General features: G+C 34.3%; 2 protein-coding genes and 1 long non-coding RNA gene across 6 annotated transcripts in view; all 3 read right to left on the bottom strand.

Moving 5' to 3' along the window:
- Window positions 1-5,977, bottom strand: part of LOC141342409 (uncharacterized) — a 36,325-nt gene extending 30,348 nt beyond the window's left edge. The window contains exon 1 of the mRNA XM_073846858.1: window positions 5,727-5,977. Within this exon, the coding sequence (XP_073702959.1) occupies window positions 5,727-5,977 (251 nt within the window). The remainder of the gene's footprint in view (window positions 1-5,726) is intronic.
- Window positions 1-16,305, bottom strand: part of LOC141337759 (NACHT, LRR and PYD domains-containing protein 3-like) — an 887,345-nt gene that overhangs the window by 454,957 nt on the left and 416,083 nt on the right. The gene's annotated exons all lie outside the window — the stretch shown is intronic.
- LOC141338294 (uncharacterized) lies at window positions 6,424-13,403 on the bottom strand. The gene is made up of 4 exons (XR_012355816.1): window positions 13,312-13,403; window positions 8,504-9,726; window positions 7,792-7,886; window positions 6,424-6,688 (listed from the first exon to the last, which is right to left on the bottom strand). It is a non-coding gene; the product is annotated as an uncharacterized lncRNA (long non-coding RNA).

The raw sequence follows: 16,305 nt of genomic DNA, 5'->3' as shown, positions 1-16,305 counted from the left end.
AGATGACCCTATGGGTTTTTTGAAAAGATCGCTACCGATATGGCTTCCGTCCCTGGCGGGCAAAGAGTTGGAAGTGGAGAGAGCGCATCGCGTGTACACTAGGCTTTCCTCAGATCGAGCTAAACCCCGGGTTTTCCTCTTTAAATTGCTGCGGTACACGGACAGGGAGCTCATTCTGCGTGCAGCCAGACTTCATGCCCCGGTGAAAACATCTGACGGAGCAACGCTCTCCTTCTTTCCAGATTTTTCTCCCGTCACCGCAAAAAGGAGAAGTGCATTTGCGCCAGTTAGGAAGGAAATGAGGGAAGCTGGCATCCAGAATTTTCTTCTTTATCCTGCAACACTGAAAGTCATTCTCAATCAAGGTGAAACTAAGAAGCTATACTCCCCAGAAGAAGCAAGAGTATTTCTCGGGGTCCATTCATCCACAATGTCTCAATGAACGGTTACTTGCTGTCTAATCGGAGAAGCGATGCTAAAAGTGGTTAGGTGACTGTTTTCCATTGTTCACTTTAATGATTATTTCTTTTCTTAATTCACAGTAGAAACTACATGTCTATACTGTAACGTTTACTGTTTATGGCTGGCGTTTTGATTTTTGGCAGTTTGGAGACTCTTAGTTTTATTACTTTTTATTGTTTATTTATTTTATTTATTTATTGTTTATTTATTTTTTCCTTTTTATTTATTTATTCATTTATTTATTTATTTTTATTCTTCTTTCTGGATATACTACCTAGTCAATATGTGACTACGGGGCCAGTGTTGGTGCTTCAGTAATGTGCAGGTTTTTGTTGACGCCACGGATCATAATAAGGGGGGCTGGCAGATTAAGGTTTGTTCTTGGTTTGATCTGCCATAGTTCATGGGACTGTGTTGATCTCTCTTTGAATAGTGTTGGGAAGGGTGGGGGGTGGTTTAATGGTAGACTCAACGGGTTTTATTTTCAATCTTGTATTTTGTCATATTATGCTGTAATTCTGTTTGATACTAATGACTGACCTCAATATTCTGAGTTGTAATATTAATGGCCTAAATGGCCCTCACAAACGTACAGGTTTTTTGGATTTTTTGCGAAGAAGAAAAATTGATATAGTGTTGGTTCAAGAATCCCATTTGAAAGAGGAGGATATTCACAGGTGTAATAATAAGTTTTATGAAGTGGTATCTCACTCATCTTCAGATATTAAAACTAAGGGTGTCTTAATTTTGGTGCGGAGAACTTTAAATATGACTATTTTAGATAAAGGTTTTGATGCAGACGGTAGAATTACATATATAAAAACAATTGTGGAGAACAGGAATATTGTATTTCTTTCAGTTTATGCCCCTTGTATTCCTGACCCTACATTTTTCTCTGTTTTATCATCTTATCTCTTGAAATTTTCGGATTCTGAAATTGTACTGGGTGCAGATATGAATTCTGTAATGTCCCATATTCTAGATAGATCTGGACCAAGGGAATCACACTCTCAAGCTCTTTGTTCTGACAAACTTCGGCAATGTGTAACCTCATCCTCGTTGGTAGACATTTATCGTTTATTAAATCCTTCTGCTAAGTCATTCACATTTTTTTCCGCTACTCATAAATCCTATTCGCGAATTGACTATATTTTCATTTCTACTTCTTTATCTCCAGCTGTTCGTGATGCTGATATCTGTTCTTTATCTCTGTCGGATCATGATGGAAATTTGTGCAGATTATCTTTGATCCCTCGACCATCTCGTGCCACTAGATGGCGATTTAACCCTAAATTGTTACAGGATGCAAATTTTTGCAGTCAATTCAGAAATAAATTTGCTGAGTTTATTGAAATTAACCGAGGTTCAGTGGATGATCCGCGAACTCTTTGGAATGCAGTTAAAGGATTTATAAGGAATAACTCAATTTCATATGCTTCTTTCCTTCAGAAAAACCGACACAAAAAGATAGTCGAGCTGGAATCACAGCTCCAGTATCTGACTAGAGATAATCAACGTTGTTTTTCAGACAATACGCTCAGCAAAATCATGGCGGTTAGGTCTGAACTCAATTCATTGCTGAGATCCAGGGCAGAATTCCTGATTCAAAGATCCAGACAGAATTACTATTTTCAAGGGAGTAGACCAAGCCACCTTTTAGCTCTAAGACTTCGTAATAGTGAAAAGTTTGCTAATATTTCAGCAGTGAAATCCCAATCGGGGCATATTATGACAGACCCAAAAGACATTAATATTGCCTTTCACTCTTTTTACTCGAACCTCTATACTTCTTCTGCTGATGGTGACCCTGATTCTTTTGTATCTTTTCTGTCCAACATTGATCTACCGCGGCTGTCAGATTCGGATTCCGAATGCTTGTCTGAACCGATCACTCTTCAGGAGCTGGAGTCAGCAATCCGATCTATGAATAAGGGGAAATCCCCAGGTATAGATGGTATTCCAATCGAATTGTATACTACTTTTTGGTCGGATTTAGGCCCCCTCTTGTTAGATATGTTACATTTCTCAGTCACTCAAGGCTCTTTTCATCCATCTATTAATATTGCTGTCATTTCTCTCCTGTTAAAAAAAGAGAAAGATCCAACTTCATGTTCTAGCTATCGACCACTTTCTTTGATAGGGACTGATATTAAATTATATGCTAAAGTACTATCTCGTCGTCTAGAGAAATTTATGAATAGGCTAGTTCATCATGACCAAACTGGATTCATTAAATCTCGCTCAGCTTCGGATAACTTACGCAGGTTATATCATATTATCAATTCATCTGATATGTTGTCTTCCCCTTGTGCAGTATTATCTTTAGATGCAATGAAAGCGTTCGATCAGCTGGAATGGAACTATTTATGGGCGGTTCTACAGCATATGGGTCTAGGACCGAATTTTATAAACATGATAAAAATTCTGTATGCCAACCCAGCAGCTACTGTTCTTACAGGTTCGGTTTGCTCTAAACCATTTTTTATACATCGAGGTACTCGTCAGGGTTGCCCACTTTCTCCTCTGTTATTTGCTCTATCCTTGGAACCCTTAGCTCAAGCGGTCCGACAATCTGAAACTATCTCTCCCATAATTATACGGAAAACTCATCACCATATTTCCTTGTTTGCTGATGATATCTTATTGTTTTTGGAGAAGCCGTCATATTCTGTTCCTCATGTGTTGAATTTATTTGACCATTTTGGGAATCTTTCTGGTTTTAAAATAAATTGGAGTAAGTCATGTCTACTTCCCCTTAACTCCCAAATTGATTCAATGCCCCTTTCTATATCTATTCCATTGGTTCAAAATTTTAAGTACTTAGGGATAGATATTTTTCCTTCTCTACAAGAAATCATCTCAAAAAACTATAATAGTATTCTAGCTAAAGTATCTTCAGATTTGGAAAATTGGTCTCGTCTTCCTACTTCTTTTCAGGCTCGTATATCAGTGATTAAAATGAATGTTCTCCCACGTATTAATTTCTTTTCTTCCATGATTCCTGTTTCTCCACCTGTCGGTTACTGGAACAAACTAGATGCATGTGTCTCACGGTATATATGGGATGGGAAACGTCCTCGTATTAAACTGACTACCTTACAACGTTGCAGATTACATGGTGGTCTTTCTTTTCCCAATTTTAGACTGTACGCTCAAGCCTTTTCCCTCCGCCCTTTATCAGTCTGGTTTGATTCTGACGCCTCTGTGTCTTGGAGAGCAGTTGAGGAATCTGTCGTTCATCCTTATAAATTGAAGCATCTTGTTTTTTCAGGGGTTCCGCTTAGGCAGTGTAAATCTCAGTTTGGTCCCATTGTAACCCACCTCCTCTCCACATGGAGAGATGTTGAAAGGCGCTCACAACAAGTTACAATATGGCATAAGCATTCGCCTATTTTCCACAATAAGAATCTTTTATCAGGCAATATTCCATTTCATTGTCCGCAATGGACTCATAATACAGTAAACACTCTGGGAGATATCTATGATGACAACGGTTTAAAATCCTTCCAGGATCTCAGAACTCAATATAATCTTCCTGGCACCTCTTTTTTCATGTATTTGCGCATTAGATCGGCCCTACGGGCCTATGGGGTGCCTTGGAACTCTCAGTTGCCTATTCATCCTTTGCGCAAACTAATTCTTCCTTCTGAGGGGTCTCCTTCCTCTGCTTCAGCTATTTATCACTTTCTTCTTGAGCATCCATACAAACCTTTATCTATTACAACTGTTTGGGCCAAAGATCTTAATGATGATGTGAATGCTTTATTTTCAGATCAGGTATGGGGTATGTTTAAATTGTCTTCGAAAAATCCTAACCACCAAATGATTCATTGGAAATTGCTTCATAGGGTTTACTTAACTCCAATGAAACGTTTTTATATGAATCTGTCGTCTTCTCCTAAGTGTGATCTCTGTTCACAAGGATCTTTAGGGACATTTTTGCACTTTTTTTGGGAGTGCCCCTCTCTCTCAATTTTTTGGTCTCAACTTTCACAGGATCTATCATATTTGCTGGGCACTGAGATAGGTTTAACTCCACGGCAATTTTTCATGAATGATTTATGGGACCTTACTTTATCTGGCCAACAAAGATGTTTACTGTTATCTGCTCTCACAGCAGCAAAAAAATTGCTAGTCAACCGTTGGAGTCCTCCTCACACAATGGACAGACGAACCTGGACGGTGTATTTGTTGGACATTATATCAATGGAACTCTCAACTTCTCGTATACATGGATCTAATGTCAAAACTGTAAATCTTTGGCAGTCTGCTTTTAATGTTGTGTCATCCTTTCTAAAATCGTTGTAAAAATGTTTTTTTTTTTTTTTTTTTTTTTTTGGTGGTTGTTGTTTTCTGTCTTGTTTTGTCTTGTTAAAAGTCTACCAGGGGTGGGATGGGGTGGGATGGGTTCTTAATTTGCATGTTTGATTTTTGATTCATATCACTGTTATTTGAAAAAATTCAATAAACAGTTGTTAACAAAAAAAAAAGAAAATAAATCAATCTACATATAAAATATTGCTCACTAATTTTTGGCCACTTTCTAAATAATGAAAGTGTAGTGCATCTACTAACATTTGTATATAAAAAAACTGTTTTTACCAATGCACATATTTCAGAAACTATGTATCACAATACAAATGCCAACTTGTATCCGATGAATCGGTGAATCTTACCATCCCTAGCGTTTATATGTTACAAGCTTCAAATCGATTTGTTCTTTTGACATGCGCACATTGCACAAATACAATTTTGCTATTACTAAATACTATTTTCCTGCCATTGCTTCTTTTTTTGTTTTGTTTTAAAGAGCAGACTTAATATTTATCTATTTCGAGTCATAATTAGCAGGAGGTTGATGAACAAATTAAGCTTTTTCACAATTCCTGTGGCCAAAACAAGGAGTCTGTGTATGAGAGTAAGAAGTGAGAGCTGATCGGTTCTGCTCCATAGAAAGAGAATTTACAATAACGTAATTTATGACACTTAATTCTACAAAACCAACAACTTGTTCCACGTGTCTTGAGTCATTATGCCATTTCTTCATCATTGCACATGCGCAGTACCTTCCAGTTTTTCAATCCGATTGAGTAGGGATGTCACGATACCAAATGTTTTGTTGTCTGTACTGATTCCACTAGAACTACACAGTACTTGATTTCCAGGTAGATACCACAGTAAAAAAGAACAATAATACTTACACAGGCCAATTAATAAACTCAGTGACTATTTAAGTTTATTATACTAGTCATCATGATACTCACACAGGGTCAGAGGTCACAGCAGGTCCATCACCGAGATTAGGGGGCAGAAACATGGAGTTGTTACTCTTCATAGACACACAGCTGAATCCTGGAGATGCTGTTCTCTGAGTGTCAACATCACTGAGATTAGGGGGCAGAAACATGGAGTTGTTACTCTTCATAGACACACAGCTGAATCCTGGAGATGCTGTTCTCTGAGTGTGAACATCACTGAGATTAGGGGGCAGAAACATGGAGTTGTTACTCTTCATAGACACACAGCTGAATCCTGGAGATGCTGCTCTCTGAGTGTCAACCCATACAGAAATGTAATATATGTGCTTATATGAAATACCCATGTATTAAATACATGTCTTGTATATGCCATATCCATATATGATTCCTATTAGAAAATGGAACAATTTCATATATTGACATATAAGTCTACCCCATACAAAAATATATGTTTATGTATGTATAATACATGTATTGCCATATATGGAATGTATATAATTATTTTATATATGTGAGATATATGCATTTTTTTATTATGTTATATACAAATTAGACATATATGAAACCATATATTTCATGCATATTTAATATTTTAATATGTGATCATTGATCTTTAAATACAGGACACATGTGAGACAACTACACTACAAAGTTGTAGTGCATTGCACATTTCACAACTTAAGCTTTAAATGTTAAATGGTACAGTAAGCTACACAAAGAAACATCTTTATTTAAACAAAAATTATTTAAATAGGAAAAAAAATGTTACTGACATGCACAATCAAACAGAAAAAAGAAACAATTACATATATAACTGATCAAAACACTGAACAGGCATAAGAAACAAAACATCAATTGTAGTGGTCCAGCTAAAGGTCTACAGGTCTATATTCCCACAGCTTGGTTAGTTTTTGGTTTATTGCCATCCCCAGAAGGCCCCAGGTGAAGAAATGTCTGGATTCCAGCATCTGTATATATAAAAAAGATAAAAGTTAGATTTTGATAAGATAATTACAATAAATTACTTATATACTTAAGACTTGCAATCCAACATTGTACCAAAGTGATAAACTACTATAAGATGACAAATATACTGAATATTAAACAGTTGATAAAGTTAAAGATTCTTTTAAAACTGCAGAATACTAATTATGTATATATGTTTGTAAGTTGTAATTGTAAAATATTCCCAGATACCACAAGGACATGGCAGAACAACAGAGCACAGCCTGCATGCCCATTCAAATAATATGTCTCTATATACATGAAGAACTAAAATATAGTAACCCAAATGCTCAATGACAGAGTTCACAGCTAAGGTTACAATTTAATTTGCTATTTAGCATCAATTAAATAAGGTGTTAACATTCATAATACCTAATATGTGCATCGTTTTGGCCTGGAGAAAACAGGGGTGGAAATATTACATGGATTTTTGAAAGACAATTTTGATTAAATCCCCTAAAATAAGGTCCACCGTTCACACAAACATAATCCTTTCACATTTTATTCTATGACATAAAAAAACACCAGTTAAACCCCACGTTTGATTCGTATTTTAATTTTTAAACTCTTATGTTTCTTAAAAAAGATGGTTGCTAACATGCTGCTAAATGGGACTACAGGGCCTGTCGGAGGCATTAAACGTCATCACGCCAAACAGTTTATCAATTTACTGTGTTTTGCATTGTAGTGTAATTTATAGTGCAATTAATTGTAGAATAATCAATTAATAGTTTCCCGCACCACATTTACTGCCTTTGTCACAGTGAAAGTGAAACTTTAATAATCTATAGTGCTTAAAGCCACGTTTAAGATAAATGTTTACGGCCATATGAAGCTGTTAGAAAACAGATAGATTGAGGATTTTCTAGAAGCAAGGATAAAATAATATTTTGTGTACCCACCCTAACAAAATGATAGCTAAAATGTGGTACTTCATTCACTAAAATAAGTTTAATCTTACCATATCCAGACCTCTACAGTTATTTAATAGATTAAATGCACTAGAATTTTATAAAATAGTACACGGAGACATATTTTGTTGATTTGATTTGTCTACATATTTAACCTTTTCTGTGTACGCTCCATCATTCACATCACTGCCATCCACATCTGCAGGTTCAGCCTCGATTTCTGTTTTCTGAGAATTTCGGGACTCATTACCTATTCATGTGACACAAACGAGAAAAGCACAATTATCAGCAAAGATATGAACAAAATTTACTACGATAAATTAACCATATTTTTAAAACCCCATAAATCACATCCTTTAGTGTACTGTTACCTTTATGCAATGTACACAACATACATGTTCTTATGCACCCTTGGTGCAATATAACCAAGTACTGTAATTTACTATATGAATTCAAGGTGCTTTTATTTAAATAATTCCATTTTTTGCAGTTTTATAGTTCTAGTCTAGACTACATCTCAGAGATAAACATTATAATTTTCCTCCGTTATTTTTGTCAGACAGCTTTAAATAATTTCCAAATGTGGCATTGCTTATCCAGTGAAAACAATGAGCTCACAGTATCTCCATACAGATTGTTCGTTACCCAGTAACGTTAGCTAAAATTAACTTTAATGCAAGCAAATTGCAAAACACATGCAGCTGTAATCATAACATCATATATAAAACAATGCAAGGGAATATTTTAAAAAACTTATCTGCTCTATATAGAGACAGAGGCTCTGCAGACCAAAACAATCATATAACACTTAGTTTCTATGAAATATTAGCGTAGGAATAAAGCGTTGAGTAAATTAGCATAAATTACCTGCACCGCTGCCACATTCAAAGGCGTTTTATCGTTTCCTCTCAGTGATGTCGGTCTGTCTTCGTGCCCGTCTATAAAATCATTGTTGTTTATTATGTGAATGTATTGGCACATTTGTTATCCTTCCACTTGCTAAGAAAAACATCTTACCGCAGATGACTTCATTGCCCAGCCATTGCTCAGACTCTGCCGTTAGCGCGGGTGAGTTTGAATTTTGGCGCATGCGCAGTAGCGGTATTCTGACATACGCACTCAATAGCTCATGTATTTTAATGAAATGCGTTTTAGTTCATTGATGATGACAGCACATATGGACAAACAGTTACATGAAGTGTTTTCCCCCTCAATAACTCCATAATACATTCGTTTTAATACAAGTAACTAGTACATTGGTATTTTTTGAACAGGTTATGTATTCATCTGTATTTTTTCCCCAGAAAACTGAATTGAAACAATAAAGTTAAGCAAAAAAATATTTTGTTATGTGATTTACAATAAGCAGTATCTTTTAGGCATAAATGGTTAATAAACTTGCATAAATTCAATATATACATTGGTACTTTTGATATATATTGTTAACATATATGGTCTTATCATATAATACAATATACAATTTTAATATATATTGTAAACATATATGGTCATAACATGCAATACCATATAAAAGTTGACCATATATATACTTTCAATATATGTTTATATACAAATTGTACTATGGGAAATTCATATATGTTATAAACATATATCTACATATATCCAGAAGATGTATATATGTGATAATAATATATTGCCCTATATTTAACATATATGAGAGTAGCACTTCTGATATAGGGACATATATGTCATATATTACATTTCGGTATGGGAACATCACTGAGATTAGGGGGCAGAAAAAGGGAGTTGTTACTCTTCATAGACACACAGCTGAATCCTGGAGATGTTGCTCTCTGAGCGTCAACATCACTGAGATTAGGAGGCAGAAACATGGAGTTGTTACTCTTCATAGACACACAGCTGAATCCTGGAGATGATACTCTCTGAGCGTCAACATCACTGAGTTCAGGGGGCAGAAACATAAAGTTGTTACTGTTCATAGAGACATAACCTAATTCTGGAGATGCTGCTCCGTAAGTGTCAACAGGAGCCTCCTCCTCTCTCTCCTCATACACACTCATTTTGCAAGCTGGTCTTCTGCTTCTCTTCTTCTCTTCTTGATTTTAGATCTGTATGTGAAAACAGAGAAAATACACTGAATTTTGACATTTAAGTTTCAATACTGCCTGCTCACCAGAAGTGAGGAGGCACAGTAACCGAAGAGGCTAATAATGTTAAAAGTTTACTTTAATAAGACAGTAATTCAAAGTTAATCAAACAGGTGAAATCCATTAATATATTAATTTGTTAAATTTACATGAATTGATTTACTTATTATTTTTAAGATAGCGTATAACATTATTAGTCAGGTTACATGTGTAATCACATAGGGGAAAACAACTTGCCAATGAAAATCTTAAAAAAAAAAAAATGTTATAAAAGATAAAAAAATGTCATTATTATTTCTTCTGCACTCTGCACAGAGAACCTTTAGGGAAATCACTTTACAGCAGTCCAGTACTAATAAGGGAAATTGTATATCCAGCCACTTCCTATCGCTGCATGCACTCTGATAGGGTAATCAGGACCGAATGTAACAGTGAAAAGCTGTAAGTTTAGTCTCGTAGATGAGTGGTAAGATATTAGAGTGTTGCTATTGACAACGGTCATTATCAGGCAATAGCAGGCCTCGAAATGTTGCAACTGACCAACCACATTCATGCATTTCAGAGCCATGTAATAAAGCATTTAAATAAAGACATTTGAAATATTTACAAAAGTTTGTACACTTAGAAAAATGACAGTTTTAATTATAACACACAAACAATTATTTTGAGTAACTAACTTAATATCAATTTGTTGGCAATACAAAATGTTGTATGTATTATCTTGAGTAATCTTTACAAGGCTTTTTAGATGTGTGCCTTTCCATGACACTATTTAGTCTTTCAAATTTACTAACAGGTGGATTTTACTGTTAAAGGTGCGATTCTTGACTGAGGCCATATTGACTTTTTGGATCAACAAGGACTGGATGTTTCTGGATATTTTTGCATCACTAACAACAACCAAGGCACTGAAAAGCTAATAATCAAATTACATATGAGCAGATTAATTGTTGAATGCTTTAAATGTCACCAAATATGCAATGATAAAGCAAAATGTTTGCTTTATAAACTGATTCATAAGTACTCCAGCATTTAGACTTACCGGCTACGATTGTGCACCATGTTTTTCATTTTTTGTATCAACACTGAAAGTAATTTACTTTTGTTTTAACATTTTTATCCACACATTTAGTTATGAATTAATTGTGTTTTACGGCTGTAATTTAGTTAGTTGTAATTTGAATCATTAGCTAAATATGCATTAAAGTTACTGCTTGTACACAACTAGAGTCTTTTTCTTAATCTTCTGTTGAAATAATATGAAATATGTTTTTAAACTTATGAAGAAAAACAATTTCATAAGCATTTACACAAATGACTAAACAGTTGAATTTGGTGGAGGCATTTCTGTGTTAGAGATTGGGAAACATACCTTGCAGTAATTGCTTTATTTTATTTATTTATTTATTTTAAGGAGTTTGACATCAACATTGAGCTCATTTATGACTCAGGCATCATGTTAGGGACCCCTTTCCCTAGTCGGATTCTTGGAATCATCCTAACCTTCGTCCCCCTTACAGTGCCCCTGATATGGACAAATCAGCTGTGAGCAAATGTGACATATTTCTGATGCAATAAAGCCGCTCCTCCTGTATCTCTTGCTTCAAATTAAAGTACTTACTTATTTATTATATTTATATTATATTGATATAATTATTTATAATTCATATCAAATAATTCAAATTAATATGGATATATCAAATGGATTTGCTGTTGGCTGCACATGTCACACTTACAGGCACACGCACCCTAGAGTTAATCACAAACTCTTAGTCTACAGAGAACATTTATACAGAGTGTTGTTAGTCCACTGAACCTGACCCAAACCAGGCTGGATTTGTTTTGGTTTTTTCAGCTAGCTCAACAGGCCACACAATAATACATAATAATTCTCCAGTTAGAAATATGTACTGTGTAAGTTTTTCTTTTTTTTTTATTAGTGTTAAGGGTCATGGACATAAATGGTCATAAGGCTTCACATCATGCCACATCATGTCTTTAAATTTCGAACACACTAGCTGTGTCTTATTTGAAGGCTACTCCCTCTGGAGGCCACATTCAGTTTACGGTCAGTTGTCTGTTTAAACAATTCATTTATAATAAGTGCTATCTGCTAAAATGACTGAATCTGTGCATATCTTTTTAAATTTATGAAGCTTGAATTTGTTGTTATGTTTTATTGTACCACTTTGGGATGTCACTGTGTGTTTTGTATTTATTTATATAAATATTTGGTCAACTTTCTTCTGTTATATTATGGTTTGTGAATTTATGGTACATGTTGTCTTGAGCATTCATCATTTTTTTATTATTGGTTAATATTCATTATTATATATTTATTTGCATATTTCATAGTTTTTCATATTTTCATCTTATTAATTTAGTTTTTTTAGCAATGATGTGGAGTTCTTTCTGCAGGAATGTCATGATAAAATGTGCTGAAGAGTTAACCTTTGTCATAATAAATTTGATGTTGATTATTTGTTTTTGTTAAAATTATAATTATTATAAGCGATTCATACGATTATTTTAGTTATTCTACTATTAAAATATTTTTCACAAAAGGAAGGATGCGCAAATTTTAGCTTCATACTAAATATTTACATTTAATTTAATAGCAAATGGTCATACTCTGTCTGTAAATTGTATTTGTAAAGAAATAATACTACTACATACAGTTACATGTGCACTTTTTAATCTACATTCCTTAAAATGAATATAAGCACTGTTTACAGCATTTTTTAATCTTAGTTAATATAATCTAACAATTACGTATGTCTGTATGTATGTATGTATGCATGCATGTACCCAGCTAGAAATTTTTGGTTCTAAAAATGTTTTAAGAACATTACCAAGCAGTTCTCGCTTTAGTAATATTTAACATTATAGGAACATGTTCTGAAATAACAAACGTTCTTAAAACATTTTTGGAACATTACATTCAAATGTTTTTTCTGAAACATTAACCAAACATGTACGGAATGTTAGCCAATGTTCTGAGAACGTTCCCTGCTAGCTGGGTATGTATTATAGGCTAATGCTTTAGTACTTGAGAGCTGGCCTTTCCCAAAAAGTTCACATTTGGATGTCTCTCAGGTTTTGTAGTCTCTATAAAAGGGGCCCTTGGGGTCCACTTTCCTGCAGAGATTCGCTCCAACCTGAACCAAACATACCTGAACAAGCTAATCAAGGTCTTCATGATTGCTACAAAAGTTTGATCAAGGTTGGATCTAAACTATGCGATCCCTAGGGCCAGAGTTGCGAACCTCTGCTTTATAGTAATGTGCCGATGCGTTTACTCATGTGTGTTTGATTAGGATTATAGCGAGACAAATTGTGTTAGGAGAGAGTTAGGAGTAGCTACTACAGGCCTAGAGTTGGTAACTGTACAAACAGCCCTGCTCTTCCGTCTGACGTCGCTATCAGGAGAGTATAACGAATAACTTTGTTGTGTTTGAGTTCGACATACGGTCTGTTTAGACGCAAGATGTCTGCTTAATATTATTAAGGTTAGGCTACTGATATTAAAGGTTTTAACGAACTTACCGTAACATGTGCGAAGACACTGTTGATTTCATACCATCCGAAATACCGTCTCATCATCTGACCATATCTGACACGATCTGACACGCTTTCGGTTTCTCTTTAAGAGTCACGTGAGTTCCGCTTCATACAGCACCAAACCGAACTAGACTGAATGTGATGACGCTGGAATCCAAGATAAGTGTTTCCTACGTAATCGCTAAAGCAAGCAAGCATAAATAAATACATAAAAATAAACGCTACAGAATACTGCACTGGACTAGTGTCTGTGCCTCTTAAAACTAAACTAAGAGAACAGTATTTATTTATGTCAGCAGCAAAAATCTAAATAAATTCATTTAACAGATAGACTTTGGGTGAATTAGAGCAATGTGGGACACCAACAGTAATATCTAATGTGCTAAAAAACTAAACCAAAATCAAGTTTATGCTAATGTTACCATATTGCCAGATATAAATAAATACATGAATAAAAAATAAAATGCAACGTTGTAGGCTATTGATATTTGTGATGTATTCATGCAATAAAATGTGGATTCACACTGTGAAATTCCATTTGTAAACATCAGGTGGACAACAAGGTGGAATTTAACAGGAACAGGGTAATGTTTAAATATATTATTAAGAACATTAATAAGACTACATTATAAAAGTATTAAGTCAACTATTGTATTTAGTTGTAATACTATATCATAAAATAATTAACTAACTAGAATCCCAGCAAAATACACTCATCTAAAGGTATATTTATTTTATGACTATGCATGCATATTATATGCATTGTACATATTTATTAGTTGTTCATATTTTGATTGAAGAGACATTATATCAACACTATGAATTCCAGCTGAATGATTTCACTCAATTAGACTAGGTTTTAAGGAATTTTAAATATGTCAGAAATTATTAAATTGATTACATTAAATGCTAAATAAAAAAATAAAAAAAAGAACAGTTTTGCATTTGCTTTTCAAAATAATAGCATAAAGGTTTGGAATGGCATGAAAATAAATAATGAATGTGTTCCTTTAAACCTCATAGGTGGTGTGGAAGGGATGTCAGTTTCCCCTGAATGCTGTTGACATTTACAAGGACAATTACACAGATCCAAAAACTGTTGTAAATATCAGTGAAAACTACATTAGTGTTTATAGTCAGTCTTTAATATTTACCTAAAGTTTCACTATGAAATTGCAGTTTCAGAAGGTTCAATCATCTTGCTGTTGTTATGATTCTACACTTGTGCCATTTTTATATTGATGGTATTTGATATGATACTTATGAGGTGAGGTTCCTGATATCAGTAATACACTTTGATATTCTCCATGATTGCCATAAAAACAGTGTTATATTGTGTCATCAGTGTTCATGATGGCATTAAAAAAAAATGTCTGGAGTTACCCTGTTTGTCCAAAGCATGGCAACGCAATGCAGCTACCCCATCCCTCTCAGGAAACAGGATTACATTTGTAACGCCAGATACAACGAGGAAGCTAAATGCCCTGTCAGTTCCGATAGGCCTCAACCCAGAGTAAAGTAATGCATCCCAAAAGGACACATTCCTGTGACACCATAGCCATTTAGCTAGCTAAGAATTTGTAAGTGTTTGCGAGTCTAAGATGTGTTGTGACTGAATATTACATTAAACACATACAGCCAATGAGAGTGCCGGATGCATAACGAGAGAAAGTGCAGGGGGAGGAGTCATAAAAGACCAGGGGTGAAAATGAGAATTATGTAATATGTATGCCACAGTTTCAACCACTGGCATTGTGGCCATAGCCTACAACATCAAAGGGCTCCTAAATGTTTAACTCACTCAATGAAATCCTCTATCCAGGGTGATCAGGAGAAAATAGAGCAAACTTTTGTAGCTGTTTGGGACAATGTCCAAAATCCAACATTTGAAATGTTTTCACTTTTATGTCAGTCACTTACTAAAACTCTATGCAGTTTACTGTTTTGGATCCTCTTCTCTAACATTATAATACAGTCCATCTTAATTTTATAGATTAAGCAAATCATTGTGACAAAAGTGGTGTCGATAATCTAAAACCTCCCAAATCTATCTGTGTAGTTTCAGTTAATAGTCAATAAAAATATTGTTAATGATTAAATCTATAAACGAAAACTAATTAAAGTAAAAGATTAAATACAGTGATGACAGCAGCATGAAACATTTATTTAGCAGTTATTACATTTATTTAAAAGTGTTTAATGATTCAATAAACATTCTCTCAATGCTGTGTGTCCAGTGTTGTCCGGATATCAAGAACATCCAGTCAAATGTATCATCACTTCACTGTTATTGACTCTCTATACACAAACACACACCTGACTAACATGATTGTTTGATTAAACAAATTTAGATGATTCTTACTGTATCCAATGTTAGGGATGATATTTAAAGAAATGTATTTAAGAAAAAAAGACATAAATTCTCATTAGTGTTGCTTAATGTATTAAAATAGAGAAACACTAAATATAAGTTCCACTGAAATTCCATTTGAGTAGCTGATCTTTATATTTTTATTATAATGTTTAGAATTGATATACATTATAACTGCTACTTAGATTTGAGCTTTTAAGATCATTCAGATTGAGTTTAATATATTGATATATATTTTGACATACTGTCACCCCCCATTTTTTAAAATGAAAGTGCATTATCCAAACTTTAATTGTTGTAATTCATGAACACTCTGGAATACAGATCTAAGGCTGGTCTCTTTTTAAAGAAGTCAATCAGCAGATTATTGCAGAAGATTATAAAAGAATTAAAAAAAAAGTATCAATAAAAGTATCAATAATTTGAATTTGATGGTTAGAGAAAAAGGACAACGGAAAAAAGAGCACCAAGCATCCCACAGGTGGGACGGTGAACGTTAAGCAATTATGTACTGCTTTAAAGGAATGTATGTGCTGCTAAAAATACATGATCTCCACAAAAATACACCCGGATAAATATTACACAATATTAATGTTACACAATAATGC

Source organism: Garra rufa, chromosome 1 (assembly GCF_049309525.1).
Source record: "Garra rufa chromosome 1, GarRuf1.0, whole genome shotgun sequence".
Taxonomy (NCBI): Eukaryota; Metazoa; Chordata; class Actinopteri; order Cypriniformes; family Cyprinidae; genus Garra; species Garra rufa.
Note: the sequence above shows the minus strand (reverse complement) of the source record. Positions and strands in the feature narration are given on the sequence as shown.